This window comes from Primulina tabacum, chromosome 9, assembly GCF_025594145.1.
Source record: "Primulina tabacum isolate GXHZ01 chromosome 9, ASM2559414v2, whole genome shotgun sequence".
NCBI classification, from domain to species: domain Eukaryota; kingdom Viridiplantae; phylum Streptophyta; class Magnoliopsida; order Lamiales; family Gesneriaceae; genus Primulina; species Primulina tabacum.
Window position 1 is genome coordinate 36982805 of NC_134558.1, and position 17072 is coordinate 36999876.

Below are 17072 nucleotides of genomic sequence, written 5' to 3' on the forward strand. Positions count from 1 at the left end.
CATTGAATAATGATTAGAGATGTCAATGGGCCGGATATATTCATTGAATAATGATTAGAGATGTCAATGGGGCGGATATGGGACGGGTTTGGCTAAACCCAAGACCCTCCCCATGAAAAAAACTTTGACCCATTACCCGCCCCACCCCGATTAAATATTCTTCGGACCCACCCCACATCGAATACGAAACGGGGCCGGGTAGACCCGTGAGACCCGAATTTTTTTAAAATAAAAAAGTAATTTTTCTTCTCACATGACTGAATTATAAAACAGACAAGCCTCTAAATACAACATTGTGAAAAATTAATGTCTTCGACAACACTTAATAATAATAAACAAAATATTTTCACGACATAAAGAATTACATAAAAAAAATTTAGTTAGTAGCTCTCCAAAAAAATCTTGACATCCCTAAATAAGTCATAAAATATAATTTAAACAGATCAATATAAAATCAGCGAGTAGACAATATTTCAAACACATTTCTTCGAGATCATTTTTCTCTTCATCAAGAATGGTGAGACACGTTAGTAAACTACTTGAAAATTTAACTACAAAATTAAATAAATAAAGTACATTGAAAAATAAAACTGTAATTTCAAATTGTAAAAAAAAATGCAATTTAAAAAGAGAAAGTACAGTAAAAAAATTAAAATTAAAGTAAAATAACAAAATAAAATTGTGATTTATTTACCTTTCACCTCACCCCACAACCATATTCGCGAGCACATCAATGCCTCCAAAGTCGTTGGATTAAGTCTACTAAGATAAGGACTAACTATTATTCCAATATTGCTAAAAGCAGATTCAAATGCAGCAATTGACATAGGAATAACTAAGACCGTTATGATTGAGGTGAGCTACTAAAAAAATGAAAATTAATAAAACTAAAACTCCTAGAGTATTTATATCCACATATATGGGGCGGGTATGAGGCATATATTATATGACCCATGACCCGCCCCATATCTGGACGGGTCTGAAAAATTGGACCCGAGACCCGTCCCATGACCCATTTAGTATGCTCAAACCCACCCCATACACGTGGATCCATTGCGGATCTGGGTAAAACCCGGACCCATTGATATCCCTAATAATGATCAACCTTTTCGTTTAAATAAAATATATTAATAGGAATAGATCAATTGTGAGACGGTATCACACATCTTTATCTGTGAGACATATCAATCTTATTGATATTTACTATAAAAACTACTACTCTTGGCATAAATATAGAGTAATAAAATCTAATGTTATACACATATATATTTCAAAGGACTATCACCTCGACCCCTATAATGATTAAGATAAATTATTAAAATAAAAGTATTTTTTATTTATAAAAAATTATATCACGACTCTAAAAATAATTATTTTAAACTCCTCATGTATTATAGATAACGTAGATTTAATGTAAAGTTTTATTTTATATTATAATTTAATAAATATAATTATTTTCATATTGTTTAAATTTAGTAAAACTCTGGATGTTTGTTTGAATTTTTTTTTAATATTTTTATTTATTTGTTTTGTTATTTTTCATAAAAATAATAAATATGTGGGAATAAATACTTTGAAAAAACAATATTTGGTATAATGAAAACTCCAAAATGGGCCGATTTATTCGTAAACCAAATGGGCCGATACAAAACCCGTTTACAAACTAAAATGGGTCAAAAAGTGACCCATATCAGCTAAACCTCAGAAAAAACCTCCCTGACAGCCGTTGAAGCTAGAAACAAAGCCCTGGCCATTGTAAAGCTCCAGACATCGTTACTGCAGCTGCCTTCAAAGTTTAAACCAAGTTTTCAGGTAACAACATTTGCGAATTTGGAGCAAGATTAACGCGGGAAGTCGAAGAATCGAGCGCCTCTTCGGTGACATAAGACATTCACGCTTCATGATTTGATTCGAGGCCCTATTTCTAATTTGTTTTCGGATGTAGAATGTTATAATCATTAGGAAATAAAGTATTTGGGCGTTGAAAAATGATCTTTAAAATTTATACCTGTGTTGATTTTTTGGGTTATGCTTTGAATCTAAGATTTGTCTATGGATTTTAAGTTGAATTTTAATAAGGATTAAATTCTTAGAGTTCAATTCTGTTTCAAAAGCCAACAGTACACTTTGAGCTCAAATTTTTAGTTTTTTTTTTCGAGTATTGAAAATTAGTAAGTTTAAGTTGAAATCTGTTTACATGATAATTAAGCATTTGAAAACTCTTATTTGATTTCACTTGCTGAAAATGCATCCTCCCCCCGCAGCGATATCTAGCCGCGGACCTGTGTATTTCTCTTCTGCGAAGAAGCTCTGCAAACTCAGCAACGAGTAATGGCAGATATAAAAGAAAACACACCTGTAGAAGCCTCTGAAAATAGAGCCATTGATCCCCTAAGCAAAAAGAGAAAAAGAAAGAAAGACAGAAATAATACAGGAGCAACTCCACAACCCCACACAGAAGTTGTGGCAGAAGTATCTGCTCAGACAGAACAGGGAGAACAAGAGGCACGTGGTAGTAAGAAAAAAAAGGAGAAGAAGGTGAAGAGAAATGAAGAAAAACAGGGTGAAGGAGAAAAAGAGGAGGTGGAGAAGGAGGTTGGTTTGGAGGGACGGTTGAAGAGTGGATCTGGGATTATGTGCACGGAGGCGTTTGTGGACATGACACTCTCAGAACCCACCATTAATGCTATCAAAGATTTGGGTTTCAAGTATATGACTCAGGTGCAAAATATAATCTTGGGAGCAACTCCTTTTACCCATGATTTTATATAATTGTTTGCTATCTCTGGAGACGACAAAATTCTTGTTTCCTAGTTTCCTGGTTCCTAGACTAATAGTAGAGCTTAATTTTGAAGTGAAATTATTTATGGTGCAAATTGTTTTGGGTCATGGTCTTGATAAATCAGGAGTGAGCCTGTACGCAAGATAGACAGTAACCTCTCAAATGTAACTTACTGGCGAAAAATTGCAGGGTTTTAGCAAAGATGCATAAAATTCCTAAATCTTCCTCTTGATCAACGGTATAAAGAATCGGTCGGTTTAGATAGAAATGGTTAGCATGAAATGTAAAGTGGAAAGGCCGAATGTAATGGAAAATATTTTGTAGTTGTTTATTAAGCTAAATTATACTCTGGAATTATAGAATTATCCTGAACATTTGGTCTTGAAGTTCCACAAATAATTTAATATCTGGCTTTCCTAAATTGATTGATTGTGGGCGAAATCGATTGTGTTGGTTGAGAGGTTTATGAAACTTTTGATATCCCACTTCTTCAGTTTATGATGATTAGTCATTCAAATTTCTATTTATCCATTTTTTAATCCCAAATATAATATTTCACTCATCTAGTTATCAAATTATCAGATATCAAGCATCACCATTTTTACTACTGAGGTTTTGTTTTTTCTTGTTTTCAAATCAAATGAAGATCCAAGCAAGAGCAATCCCTCGACTTTTGGAAGGCAAAGACATTCTAGGAGCTGCAAGGACAGGTTCGGGGAAAACCCTCGCCTTTTTAGTACCAGCTGTTGAATTGTTGCATCATATCCACTTTACACCTCGAAATGGAACTGGTGTTGTTGTCATTTGTCCAACAAGAGAGTTGGCCATACAGGTATACATACTGTTTTATTTGTTTTTAATTTTTTGTTTGGATATATCGCAGTTGAGTATTTACGCAGTTGATGCAAGAGATTGTCAATACTTGTTATGGAGTTCATTCATTTCTTATATGTGAATATATGTTTTTTTATAAGAAATTGAGTTTCCCAGTTAAGTTTCCTGGCGCAGTTCTATTGATGTTGCTTTGCAGCAGGTTTTCTCAGTTTTCCTGAAACATCTCAATTATGATCAGTTGAAAGGGAATATCTGCATCTTAGAGTTTGTGATGCTTAAATTCTTTATACTAATATATTTGATATTCGGCTCGATAATACAGACACATGCCGTGGCAAATGACCTCCTGAAGTATCATTCACAGACACTTGGTTTAGTTATTGGTGGTGCAGCGCGAAGAGGGGAAGCCGAGCGTATCATCAAAGGAGTGAATCTTCTTGTGGGAACTCCTGGTCGACTTCTTGACCACCTTCAAAATACTAAAGGTTTTATATATAAAAACCTAAAGGTACTATTTTCCCTCTAAATAGTTGTTACTTGATTGTTGTTTCTCACATCGTAAGCATAATCGTCCTATCCGTGTTTGTCTATCCTTCTATCAGCATAGTTGGAGCACTTTTTCCTTTTATCGGCCTGCATTTTATGCTTTCTCTCTATCACAGAGATTTTCACAATGCTAACCATTTGATTCAATTTTGCTAATCTAATGCAAATTAATGATGACAAACTTGCGCACTGGATTCTTGCCAGAATGAACTAATTGGAAGAGGCCCTCGTTATCTTTAGAATATCAGTCACCAAATCTTGTCTCAGGTGCCAGAATTCTCTTGGTTAAGTAACAAAAAACTTTCCTATCATGTGTGGACCTTTGGTCTGTTTTTGTAATTAAAAGCTTTTATTAATATGATCTCGTTTCCTATATTAAGAAAATAACAAAAAACTTCCTACTGGTAACTGATGATTGATTTGTGTGTGTCTTTCATCTTGGGGTGTCCGGTGAGTTGTGTGCCATTTTGAGTTAATTCAACTATGATTCTTGAAGGTTCTGTTTTTCTGTTGTTAATTGAGCACAAACTAGGACTTTATGGGGTTTATCAGGATCAATGCTATGAGCTTCCGGAATACAGTGGGCCAGCGTTCATCCTGAGCCAAGATCGAACTCTCCATGAGATTTAATCAAAAGATTCATGTGTTCATCCTGAGCCAAGATCGAACTCTCCATGAGATTTAATCAAAAGATTCATGTGTTGAAATTGGGAGACTTTTAACTTTTTGCTGTCCCAATTTTTTACTGACTAGTCCTTGGGATTATATATTTTTATTAGATTAGTTGTAGTTTATCAGCGCATTTGTGATCATGTGAGATAACTCACACGCTTTGAATTTCGAACAACTCTAAACTGTGTTGATTAATTGAAACAATGACATGATGATATGACATTCTTTGAGAAAAGTTTCATTCTCTATACGATCATTTTCAAGGGCACGCCTATAACCTGGATCCCCATGATCCCCAGTGCCCTGCCTCCCCACAAATTGAGAAAGCCCAAAATACACAACCTAACACCGTCACAATAGCACTCTTTCTTTACTAGTGTTTTAACCTTTAACTTTATTTGTTGGATTTGCAGTGCCTTGTGATTGATGAAGCTGACAGGATTTTAGAAGCTAATTTTGAAGAAGAAATGAAGCAAATCATTAAAATCTTGCCAAAGGTATTTATGCCAATGAGGTTGAGAGACTTGTTTTCTAAAATTGCATTTTCACTCGTTTTAGAGATTTAAGTTAGTTGTTGTCAGCCCTTTTCCCACTTAGCATGTTAAAAGAATATAGACATTAGACATTAAATTTTCTTCTCTTAACAAATTTGTTAAGTTTTAGGTTCTATTAAATCATGGGATTGAAATAATTCAAATTGTGTTTGTAAACTGTTGTACATTTGGGCTTAGACATTGTATAAAATTTTTATGTTCTTTTTACGCACGGAGGCACCTATTAGGTAACTAGTACAGTAATTGTTTCTGGAACACTTCAGCATTGTCCCTCATTCATGTATTTAATGATAAACTGCTTATCATGCAGGCGAGACAGACAGCTCTTTTCTCTGCTACACAAACGAATAAGGTATAAATATTTCTTTCTGCAAGATAAAGATTGTCTGTTTATTTTTGAAATGTTAAAAAAAAATTGATTTTGGAACTGGCATGAAAAATAAGATTTGTTTGGTTTGCATAAGCTTTGGAAACATTTTAACTTCTACCTCAAAAGAGCTTTTGACATATTGCTAGGACTTAAAGGAAATTTATTTTCAATTTTAGGTCCAGGATCTTGCACGATTATCATTTCAAACGTCCCCTATTATCATCGACGTGGATGAGGGAAGAAAGAGGGTATATCAACATATTTTTATTTTTATTATCTTTGTTCTGCCAGTAACCTTGATTGTATTCATTACTAAATATGACAATAATTGGTACAGGCAACCAATGAAGGGTTGCAACAAGGATTCTGTGTCATCCCAAGTGCTAAGAGATTTAGTCTACTTTATTCATTTTTAAAGAGGAACCTCTCAAAGAAAATAATGGTTTTTTTCTCATCATGTAATTCTGTCAAATTCCACTCCGAACTTCTTAGATATATTCAGATAGATTGTCTTGACATCCATGGCAAGCAAAAGCAGCAGAAGCGAACCTCTACTTTTTTTGATTTTTGCAAAGCCGAGAAGGGAATCATATTGTGTACAGATGTAGCAGCTCGTGGTCTTGATATCCCTGCAGTGGTATGTCATGTCACTATTCTATGCTACCCAACCTACTATTTCTGCCGAACATGGATAAAGGACTGAGCAGAAAATAAGTAGATGAATGCTGGGAGTCTAAAGTGAGGAAAAATTAAAATTGAAAGGGAGAGAGTGGTTGTATTAGTACCAATTCAAATGTGTACGAGGTTGCTGAAATGAGTTCAAGAATCTCGATCCTCTTTCTTCTTTTGGCAAAGTACCTCTTAGGCTTAGTTATTGTTCGATCGTTTCAGAGCATAACCTATGTATAACTTGCAGAAATTTTGTAAAGTTTAACAACAAGCAACATTTTCAAGGTTAAAGTGAGGTTTTACTTTATCAAGGTTTCTCCCCCTCTTTTTAGTATGTATATGATATACGACTGAAGCTTTTTTTTCTATTTTGTATTGGTAGGATTGGATTGTGCAGTATGATCCTCCAGATGAGCCTAAGGTACTAAACAACTTTCTATATGAAGTACATTTGCTATATAACGTTGGGTCTTCCTTAGATCTCTTAGCTAGTGGTTTTTTGTTACTACTTTTAGGAGTACATTCACAGAGTTGGTCGAACTGCTCGTGGAGAAGGTGCAAAAGGAAATGCCTTGCTTTTCTTGATTCCAGAGGAATTGCAATTTCTTCGATATCTTAAGGTTTGAATTACAATTTTTGTTGGAAATAGTGTAATATATAAGGACATAGGTTTGTGACATACTCTGTTTAAGCTAGGTTTATGATGTTGATTGGATAAAAAACGAAGGAAAGTCTTTTGGAGCTATTTTATTTTGTATTACTATATTTATTTTGTTGAAAATATGTTCACTGGCTATCTCAGGCAGCAAAAGTCCCAGTCAAAGAGTATGAGTTTGATCAGAAGAAGCTAGCAAATATTCAGTCTCACCTGGTAGTTACTTGCTTACAAGCCTTCATTTCATTATTCCTAAAATGTCTCATCAAATTTATTTCTGAAGTTAAATGGAATTTAAATAATTGCAAGTATCTAATGGATGCAGGAAAAGTTGATTTCCAACAACTATTATTTGAATAAGTCAGCTAAAGATGCATATAGATCTTACATATTAGCTTACAACTCCCATTCTATGAAGGACATCTTCAATGTTCACCAGCTTGATCTTCAGGTGTGTACTGGGTTTTTGTGCTGGAGCATCTTATCTTGTACAGCTTATATATTTTGTAGGAGTCATTGATAGCATTAGCGTTGGACATTAAAGATTAAATTTTAGTGGAAATCTCGGATCAAGGAATCTGGAAAGTGTCCTTGACAATATAAAGATTGAAATTCTCAAAATAATACGCGTGTGCATTACTAGGATGCTAAAGAAATGGATTACGGAATAATTCATATAACCCATCATGTACATGATATTGCTTCTGATTCATCGTAGTGTACTAGTATCCTATATAATGCCAACTCTAAACTACAACTGGAAAAGATGAAGAAAAAAGATTAAAACCCGAAATAGTGAACACATTAAGGAATACCCACCTGATGATTCTGCGATGAACTTTATAATTCGATCAGTGTACTGCAAATTTGAATTGGAGGTCAAATGTGTGGTTAAGCTTCTTGAGGCTCTGCTGGGTTTCAGTGATTGAAAGATCCAAGCAATTTAGCAACTCGTATGTGCTTTTTTATTAACCACTAATATTTATGGGTGATTATGTTAAAGGAAAGGCTTCACATTCATCTTCTTATATATGATTCTTTTTTTGCAGGCTGTGGCTGCTTCATTTGGTTTTAATTCTCCTCCAAAAGTAAATTTAAACATTGATAGCAATGCATCCAAGTTCCGGAAGAAAACACGAAAAGCGGAAGGCAGTCGGCACGGATTCAACGAGAGCAACCCATATGGAAAGAAAGGAGAAGATGACATACGACAGTTTGTCAGACATTAACATTCAATCCAACTATGCAGTTCTATTGTAAACGGCTCTTCTGCTTTGATGTCGTAGATCTTCAGATAATTTTTGTAGGTTTAGATATGTTATCATTGAAAACCGAAGCATTATGCAACTGTCAAGTTTCACTTCTTTTTGGAGTCAGGTTGGTTCCATTGTTCACTTTACCATTTGGCCAATCATTCTCGAACTATATAATTTGGCACGGCCCATGCGAGTGCAATTTTGATCTCTATCGAACATGTATCGCAGCTACCTTGCCTGTATTTCTTCCTTCATTTGGCTTTGACCCTTGTACGCGAATTCTATTTTGTTGGTTTGAGAATACAATTTTACTTGATGGCACTGGGGAGTACAGTCGTCCGACTTGGGCATTCTTTCTTCTAACTAGCTAGGCCAACATGACAAATATCGATTTTTCAGCACAAGAAGGATTTTTTTTGTTTTGAAGTAAATCACAAGCATTACGTCAGAATATCTTTATTTACAATACTAAGTAATCAAGCTGGTATATCAACAGCACAACAAGGATTTAAGTAAATGTAAACGCATTTCATGTTGTTTTATCTGGAAATTGGAGGGGCCGAATATGGCTCAGAATATGTACAAAATGGTTCCGGAATTGTAAATTTATTAGTTAAATGGCATCCTGCTACTAATACTCATCAACACTTTAATAGGTTTATTATTAAAGGAACACGATTTTTTTGCTCTATTTGGAGACACATTATTAAAATTATAGGTACGTATCGACATTATATATAACTAAAACACAATAAATCTCAGATAAAATTTTTGATTAATCTATTTTTTAACAAAACATTCAATTCATCCCTCTTGTTCGTGATTTATTATATTTTGTTTATATATAATGTTCGATGCGTTTAATTTGTAATAATTTATGCAAACGAGATTCGTTTGAACAAAATGTGACATAATTCAGAACATCATTTGAAAAAATGATTTCGTCCATATCATTAATCTATTGATTTTTGTTTTTGTTTTAAACAAAATATATCATAAAATTTATTTATTTTCTTGGCAATGACAAATATATCTTACAAGATCATTTGATATATATAATATGATATAATATGTCTATATCTATTTATCTTTCAAGAGAAATGGAGATCGGTTATTGTATCCAAATTCCAATAATTTTTAGTAATTGATGCACCGAAAAATTCATTGACCTCACGTTATATTATAATTTTTTTAAAAAAAAAAAACAGAAAGAAAATGTACGATAACAAAAAAAAAAAAAAAAAGAAATACAATTTCCTGAATCTAGCGTCGTTGGGGTTGGGTTGCAGTCCCAGGTAAATAGCAGTGAAAACTGAACTCTTTCTCGAGAAAAATAATCCATCCAACGACATCGAATGTTTGCCTACAGAAGACTGCTGCTGCTCCTTGCAGTTGCTCTTTTTTACGCCCACCGTGACGTTTACTGCCGCGTTTCTGGCGGCGGCGTTGAAGTCCAATGGCAGATCCTCAGTAAATTTAATTACTCCTCTTACGTTCGCCATCATCCGCACGCCCTCCTGATGGTCACCGTGCCATGTATGACATTGTCTTTCTGTTTTTATACTTACGCACACTAATTCCCATATTGAAGCTTGAGTTTCAAGGTTTATGATGCCTGCTTTGTTCATTATTGATAATGGGACAATGAAAGCATTTTTTTCTTTCCTGATGGTTAAATTAAAGAATGATACAAGCATTTTGCATTACCGAGTTACCTTAGATTGATTAATTTGTTCCTGTGAAAAATGGAGGAGTGGTGAAGCTGGTGATATTATAATGATTTTGTTATGAAACATTACCGGGGTCACCCTGGTTTGATTTGCGGGATCCAACGAGGCCTTCTGATTGGAGATCTCAGGAGCCCTTATGCGCAAGTGCTCACCGAGCACCAAGTCTAAGGCTTTTTAGCTCTTGTAAGAAGTACATAATCTATGTTTAAAGAATTTTGGCTTAGGCTACTAGCCAGATGGTCCACCTCAGAGGTGGTAGTGCACACCAAGTTTGCTACTGGTGTAGCTATCTATAACAAATATTATGACCATTCTTTGGTGGGGAAGTTCAGTTTTATAAAAAAATTCACGCAATGTTGTAGAAGGAGTTATGGGATCATCTTAGTTTCAACTTTCGAGCTGTGATTTGTGTTATAATACTTTTGTAGCTGTAACATGAGGCACAAGATTAGCAATTTAAAATTTTAAAGTGCTTTGCTGCTGATTGTACTATTCCTGGCAGTGCATTTTATGATATTTTATTTCATTTTCTGTTTTCTTAAATTCTTTCCCGAATTATCTCTGAACATTGGCTGCGACTTCAATTTTTCCCTAGGGTCTGGGGAATCACGGTCCCTTATGATGGAATTAGCTCGTGCAGTTGCCAGGGAACACTTGAGGTTCAACACCTTGAAGCTTATGGTTTTATATAGAAATACTGAAAGAATACTGGCAGATTCACTTGGTGCTAGTCATGGAATTACAATAATTTACCACCATGATGCTTTCCCATACAAATATAGGGGAAGACTTCGAGTGCAAAGCATTTTGTCTTCGGTGCATTATGTCATGACACTTTCACCTGAAGAACTTCCGCTAAAATCTTTAACATCTCCTGAAGGGTTGAATGATTTCCTTGATTCAACTGACAAGGCTGTTCTTCTCCTAGAATTTTGTGGATGGATTCCAAAATTACTATCCAAGGGCAATATCAAGTCTGAAAGTGATCTAGGTATGTTTCGCCTTCATTTGTTTGTAATTTTTCTCCGGTTCTATAGTTTTTGGGTTTGTGTCAACGTTATCAAATCAAAATATATTTAATGCCTAAGCTTCTATGCCTCATGTGTATCTACCATATTTAAGGTATTATCTTCAGTTATTGCGTGACTTATTTGAGGAGTTTGCAAAAGTTCCTTCCACAAATTGATTGGATTTTACAGCATAAATGTTATCCTTTTTTTAGAGAAGTATCTAAATTTCCTTGAACAAATTGCTGAAAAGATATTTCTTGAAGGTGATCTTGGAACTGATGATGGAGTTACCGCATCAGAAGAGAATAATGATGGAAAGGTTGATGGTGGTTAGTTAATTCACATCATTCAGACGTTTTGAGAAGGAATAAAGTGCTTAATTAGTAATTTCTATTCTTATTCAACTCAAATAGGTAATTGTAGATGACAAGCTCAATTTGGGTATCGACAGCAGATTCAGTGGTTTTTCTTGGCTGAGCCAGTTTACCTCTGTAAATGATAGTGTTATGAAGGAGGCAGAGAATTTGACATTCCATTCTGGAGCCTCATGTAGTGTAGATGAGTTCCAGCATTTTAAATTATTCTTGAAAAAGTTCATTGTAGTTGCTAGGGAGTTCTTCATACCTCATGAGAGGCATCGTTTTGCGCTGGTTAATGACAAATCACTTCTTCCATCGCTAAAAGTTGAAGAGTCAAATTCATGGTTGACGGCAGTGTATTTTTCCGGATGTCCAAGTTGTTCAAAGGTTCTCAAGGAAGGGGATGAGCTGAGAACTCTACTGCAACAGCCCTTACCTGTTGTGGAGGCAAGATTTTCTGAAAAAGCATTTACTTAATGCCTCTGTCTTTGTTCTAATATTTATAGTCAAGATATATGCTGGGGTCCTTTTGATGTTAGATTTATGAATGCTGGTTAAGGTTTGGTGTTTTAAAATAGTTTGCTCATGTTATGGGCCTTTCATTTGAAGCATTGTCTCACTCGAGCAGTAATTCTTAATCACCAATCTTCGTGAATTGGAAAGCTCTACAATCACATCCTTTGCTAATGTTGCTCTGGTCTCTGATTGTACCTTAACTATTAGCAGGAGCCGGTGCAACTTCACTATTAGTCTTCTCACACACCTTAGTGGTATTAGCCATGCTTGTCAAAGTTTTGGCTTCTTTAATGCTCTTATTATGTACTGATTAAAGGACAACATCAACTTTGCATTGTCTGACCATTCCAATGCTTTTTTATGGCTAGTGGCTGCTGATTTAGTTTCATGTTGGCTATGATGTTTTCTTGAGAACATATGAATCACCATGTTGACAACCACACCTCGTTTTTCTTTGTTACACCACCCATATGCCTTTGTTCAAACTTAGTTTACTGTTTTTCTTATATATATCTTATTGGTGTTGTGCAGTTGGAAGATGATTTCGGTGTAGCTGAGGCAACTTTACCTGCAAAAAGGCCTTCAGCACTTCTTTTTGTCGATAGGTCTTCTGACTCGATGCAAATAAGAATAGAGTGTCAGGGGGCTCTCAATGCTTTTAGAGAGTTTGTGCAACACTATGAGATATCAAACAATATCCATGGACTAGCCACTGGCCAGCCTGGCAAGTCCACAACTGACACTAAAAGGGCATCATGGAGTACTCTCAAACGTCCTTTTGTCCGAGATTTCCCAGAATCACAAACCTTAGTTCTCAAGGATAAGATGTCTGTATTGATTACGAAGGACGGGAAGCAACTTACTTTGGAAGATTTGGTTTCTGACTTGCAAGGTAGCTCAATGCATGAGATGTTAACTTACGCACTTAACCGAAAGAAAGAAATAAAGTTAAGTTCACTGGCAGAGGATGCGGGCTTTCAGCTTTTATCCACAGACTTTGACGTCAAAGTCGTTGAATCTCTCCCATCAACTAGTGAGGTTCAGCCTGATCTAATTTCGGGGGAAACCCTTGGGGAAAGCATAATTAAAGACACCATTGATAAAGACAAAAATCAAATATCAGCTATTAGTTCCAATGGGCAGCACGAGGAGCTATCGGATCCTTCTTGTACCGAGCATGTTTCACTGGAAGGCAATGAAGGATGTTTAGATAAAAGCAGTCAATCATCCGTAATATCTGAGGATATCCGTCGGCTTACGAGTATAGCACCTGATAGTGTTCACAATGGGGGTGTTGAGGAGACAAGACTCTTAGAAATAGACTGATACTATACAACAAAAATATTTTGGGATTTCTTTCTTCTTTATTGATGGACAAACCAGATTCCTTGAAACTCTAACTGGGCAATCAAAGATTCCAGCAGTTGTCATAATCGATCCGATAGCTGAGAAACATTATGTCTTGGCTGAGCAATCAATTTTCAACTATTCCATGCTATCTGATTTTGTTAATAATTTCCTAAGAGGAAAGCTTGCTCCATACCAACAATCAGTTCCTACGGTTCCTAGTCCTAGAGAGTCCCCAAGACCACCATTTGTTAATTTGGATTATCACGAGAAAGAATCTATTCCTCTATTAACAGCCCGTACTTTTGCTAAACTGGTTCTGGGTAATAAATCTGATACTGAGAATTCTGATAGTTCATGGGATAGGAACATATTGGTTCTTTTTAGCAACAGTTGGTGTGGGTTTTGCCAAAGGATGGAACTAGTTGTTCGTGAGTTGCATCGAGCAATTAAGGGGTATGCAAAGCTGAAGGCAAATGGTTCGAGGATGGAAAAGCTGACACTGACAGGTGCTAAATGTTCATTGCTTTTACATCTCTGTTTTTTTTTACGTTGATTTCCACTAAGTGTTACCTTAGTTTTCTGTTTTTAGAATGCTCATATTTTCTTGAAGATCTATTGCCAGTTCAATCCCATTAATGACAAAGTGGATTTATTAATTGATTTTGTAATGACTAGAATGAAGATGGGAAAAAAATTGATCAACATAAGGTTCTGGAAGTGTTCTAAACCTCTATTCAATCAACACAGATGTTTGAAACTTTTTAATAATAATTTGTTATGGGTTAAAACTCATGTTAATAATAGAATCTGGCATTTGGCTTTGAGTATAGATTTATTAGTTGCTTTTGAGGGCAAAAATTTGGATCCTATATGCGGTCATTATATCTGTAATGTGGTTTTTCGAGAGGTTTCATCATGGTGGGTTAGAATTTATGATCGAGTTGACTGGCTACACTGAGGACATTTTGATTGGTGAAAGAATGGATGCAGTCTATTCCGTGTTAGGAAATCTGAAACGGAGATAAGCAAAGAGGAGGAAAGAAAGATTAAGTTTTACCTTGTTGATAAGAAACCAAAACGTGGCATCAATCTTGTGCATCACAATATACCATGACAAACATAATACTTCTGTACGGACCTAAAATATGATGGGATATAGTTTTAAAACTTGATCAACAAAGACTAATATCTATTTAAATCTTTAACTGAAACCTAAAAACAGAAACCTTGAATAAGCTTAAGAATGCAAATCAATAAAATTAGAATAACTTTGTTTTGTGTTTCGAAGACAAAGTGAACTGTGAGGGAAAAAATCTGATATATAATCTATATATCACTGAAGGACTGTGAATGTGGAATGGTGAGGGACAGCTTGCGTAATATTCTCAACTTCTGATGTGAGGATGCTGTGAATATTTTGGGTGGTGAACCAAGAAATGTAATTTTTTCTTGAAATTTATAATCCTATGTAAAAACACTCTTAAAGTGCTCCATGAATTTTTAAAGTGCACCTAAGCATGGAAGCTGCACTTTAGGCATAGGCACATCAGCACATGCCATGTGTTCTTTTGATAACTATGCTTAGCACTAAAATAATTGACTCTATCTATTATATTCGAACTTAATTTCTGTTGAATTTGATTCTCGAATCATTTATGTTTTAGCATAAAAATTAAGTAAGTTTGTTTGTCATAATTGTGTGTTTGTTATTGTTTACGAGAATACATGAATATCAAACAGTTTACCTCTAAGTTTTGTTGTTGGTTCATCCTTTTCTTTTCATCAGTATAGTATGGCTTTATACATGCTGATACATATATTTTATTTGCTGATTCTGATAATCGTTTAGATTTGTGGCAGAGTTTACTGATGATGCCACATTGAGGCTTCCCCTAATTTATATGATGGATTGCTCACTAAATGACTGTGGTTCGATCATAATACCTATCCTGCAGGTGCAAGTTATCTTAGTTCTTTTTCAATGATTGTCCTTTTTGTGATGCTTGCTAATTGGAATTGGAGCTAATTATATGGACCCTGCTACTTTGGCTGGCTTTGTTACGTATGCTGTTTTTCACGCCTATTTATACATCATATTTCCAAGTTCCAACTAGCATTTGATTGGTTAGGAATTTATATGGAAATATCTTTTTCACCATAAATTTTTGGGCATGCAAATGGACTGAACACTTCCTTTATGTTTACTTCAATAATTGTTTTTCTCACTTACGAATTCTTTACTTATTGTCACATTTTATTTTTCAAATAAATTTACGTAGTTTGCCGAGCTTTTCTAGCTATCTCAAAAAGTATTTGAGTTTGAAATGATTGTTTTGATTCTTTCAATATGTGAGATAAATTCCTTTATTGTTTGTTCTCTGACGTGCTTGAATATGCAGAGGGAACTTTATCCGCTTCTATTATTATTCCCAGCGGAAAGAAACAAAGATCCAGTGCCTTACGAAGGAGATATAGCAGTATGTGATATCATTAATTTTCTGGCTGGTCATGGGAGCCATGTTCACGATCTTATCATGGACAAAAGTAAGTTTCAACACGGATGATTTTTGTCTCTTTTTTCCATACCTTATTAAATGGATGGAATATCCTTTTTTTTATGTCCGCGAATACATTTATTGCAACTCCAAGACTTTATTAAGTTATCACGAGGTAATCTGACTCATATGTTATTCTTTTACTTGGTTAGGTTATCGACAGCTCCACACTTCTGCCAAAGGAGTTCATCAGGATAAGAGCTTACCTCATGAAGTTCTAGTTAACGGCAGGTTGCAAAACCTAGAACTGAAAAGGATGAATTCTCGATTCCCTATTGGCTTACATGAAAGACCTCAGTTGTCCATCGGCTGCATCCTAAGTGCTACTGAAAAGCTTCTGGATGTTCACCCATTTGAAGAATCTAAAATTCTTCTTGTGAAAGCAGAACAAAGAACTGGATTCCAAGGCTTGATTTTTAACAAACGTATCAGTTGGGACTCCCTTGAAGAAGAAGGTTTTGACTTATTAAAGGAGGCACCTTTGTCCTTTGGTGGTCCTGTATTGAGAAGTGGATTGTCTCTTGTTGCTTTGACGCACAAATTTGTTGAAAATCAATCTGTAGAAATCCTACAGGAAGTTTACTTTCTTGATCCATGGGCCACACAAAGCGTAATTGAAGAAATTAGAGTGGGTAACCAATCAGTTCACGACTACTGGTTTTTTTTCGGATATTCGAGTTGGGGTTGGGATCAATTATTCCATGAAATTGCTCAAGGAGCTTGGAATATAAAAAATGGCAGTTTGGAACAGTTGGAGTTGCCATGGACAAGATGACTGGTTCAGAAAAACTAGCTCATAATCAATCTAGAGCTTAGAGTTCCTTGATCATATGTTTCTCTTTTTTGACAGCGTATTTAAAAAAAAAAGTGCTAGATGGACATGAACTTTGATGGGGGCTATGTATAATGAAATGTTGTGTAAATTATCAGTGTCTCACAAGTCTTAGTTTTTTGAACAATTTTATGCAGCATTTTGTATTTCAGCGCCGAAGGGCATGTTCATGAATTATTGATTAAATATGTATTTTGAAAACTTTACAGCATCATCTCATGCTTTCATGTATAAGAATATATATTGAATATTCACTTTGTATGAGGAATAGAAGTAGAAATGTTAAAATGGGCTGGACTGGCCTACCATGTCATATAAAATAGGTAAGTGATTGTGTTTGATAATTTTCCGACACGTCACAATGGCGGAGTAACGAATTATG

At 35.2% G+C, this 17072-nt stretch overlaps 2 protein-coding genes across 2 annotated transcripts; both read left to right on the forward strand.

Moving 5' to 3' along the window:
• Nucleotides 1-1671: 1671 nt before the first annotated feature.
• On the forward strand, nucleotides 1672-8652 carry LOC142555742 (ATP-dependent RNA helicase HAS1-like). The gene is made up of 13 exons (XM_075666808.1): nucleotides 1672-1812; nucleotides 2265-2721; nucleotides 3429-3614; nucleotides 3939-4124; nucleotides 5248-5331; nucleotides 5699-5740; nucleotides 5935-6006; nucleotides 6096-6395; nucleotides 6810-6848; nucleotides 6943-7047; nucleotides 7230-7298; nucleotides 7408-7533; nucleotides 8132-8652. Exons 2-13 carry the CDS (start codon nucleotides 2332-2334, stop codon nucleotides 8309-8311), a joined length of 1779 nt encoding a protein of 592 aa, XP_075522923.1. The 5' UTR covers nucleotides 1672-1812; nucleotides 2265-2331; the 3' UTR covers nucleotides 8312-8652.
• A 942-nt stretch (nucleotides 8653-9594) lies between these two features.
• On the forward strand, nucleotides 9595-16917 carry LOC142555743 (uncharacterized). The gene is given in 9 exon segments (XM_075666809.1): nucleotides 9595-9874; nucleotides 10664-11059; nucleotides 11342-11397; nucleotides 11492-11884; nucleotides 12485-13276; nucleotides 13278-13809; nucleotides 15164-15258; nucleotides 15703-15847; nucleotides 16011-16917. Coding segments are annotated over 9 exon segments (3213 nt in total). The 5' UTR covers nucleotides 9595-9693; the 3' UTR covers nucleotides 16634-16917.
• Nucleotides 16918-17072: the final 155 nt, after the last annotated feature.

Excerpts from the sequence above, each read along its gene's own strand:
- LOC142555742 (XM_075666808.1), top strand. The coding sequence starts at position 2,332 with ATGGCAGATATAAAAGAAAACACACCTGTAGAAGCCTCTGAAAATAGA. Across the intron at positions 5,332-5,698 it reads TCATTAAAATCTTGCCAAAG|GCGAGACAGACAGCTCTTTT; the intron begins GTATTTATGCCA and ends CTTATCATGCAG. Across the intron at positions 7,048-7,229 it reads AATTTCTTCGATATCTTAAG|GCAGCAAAAGTCCCAGTCAA; the intron begins GTTTGAATTACA and ends TGGCTATCTCAG.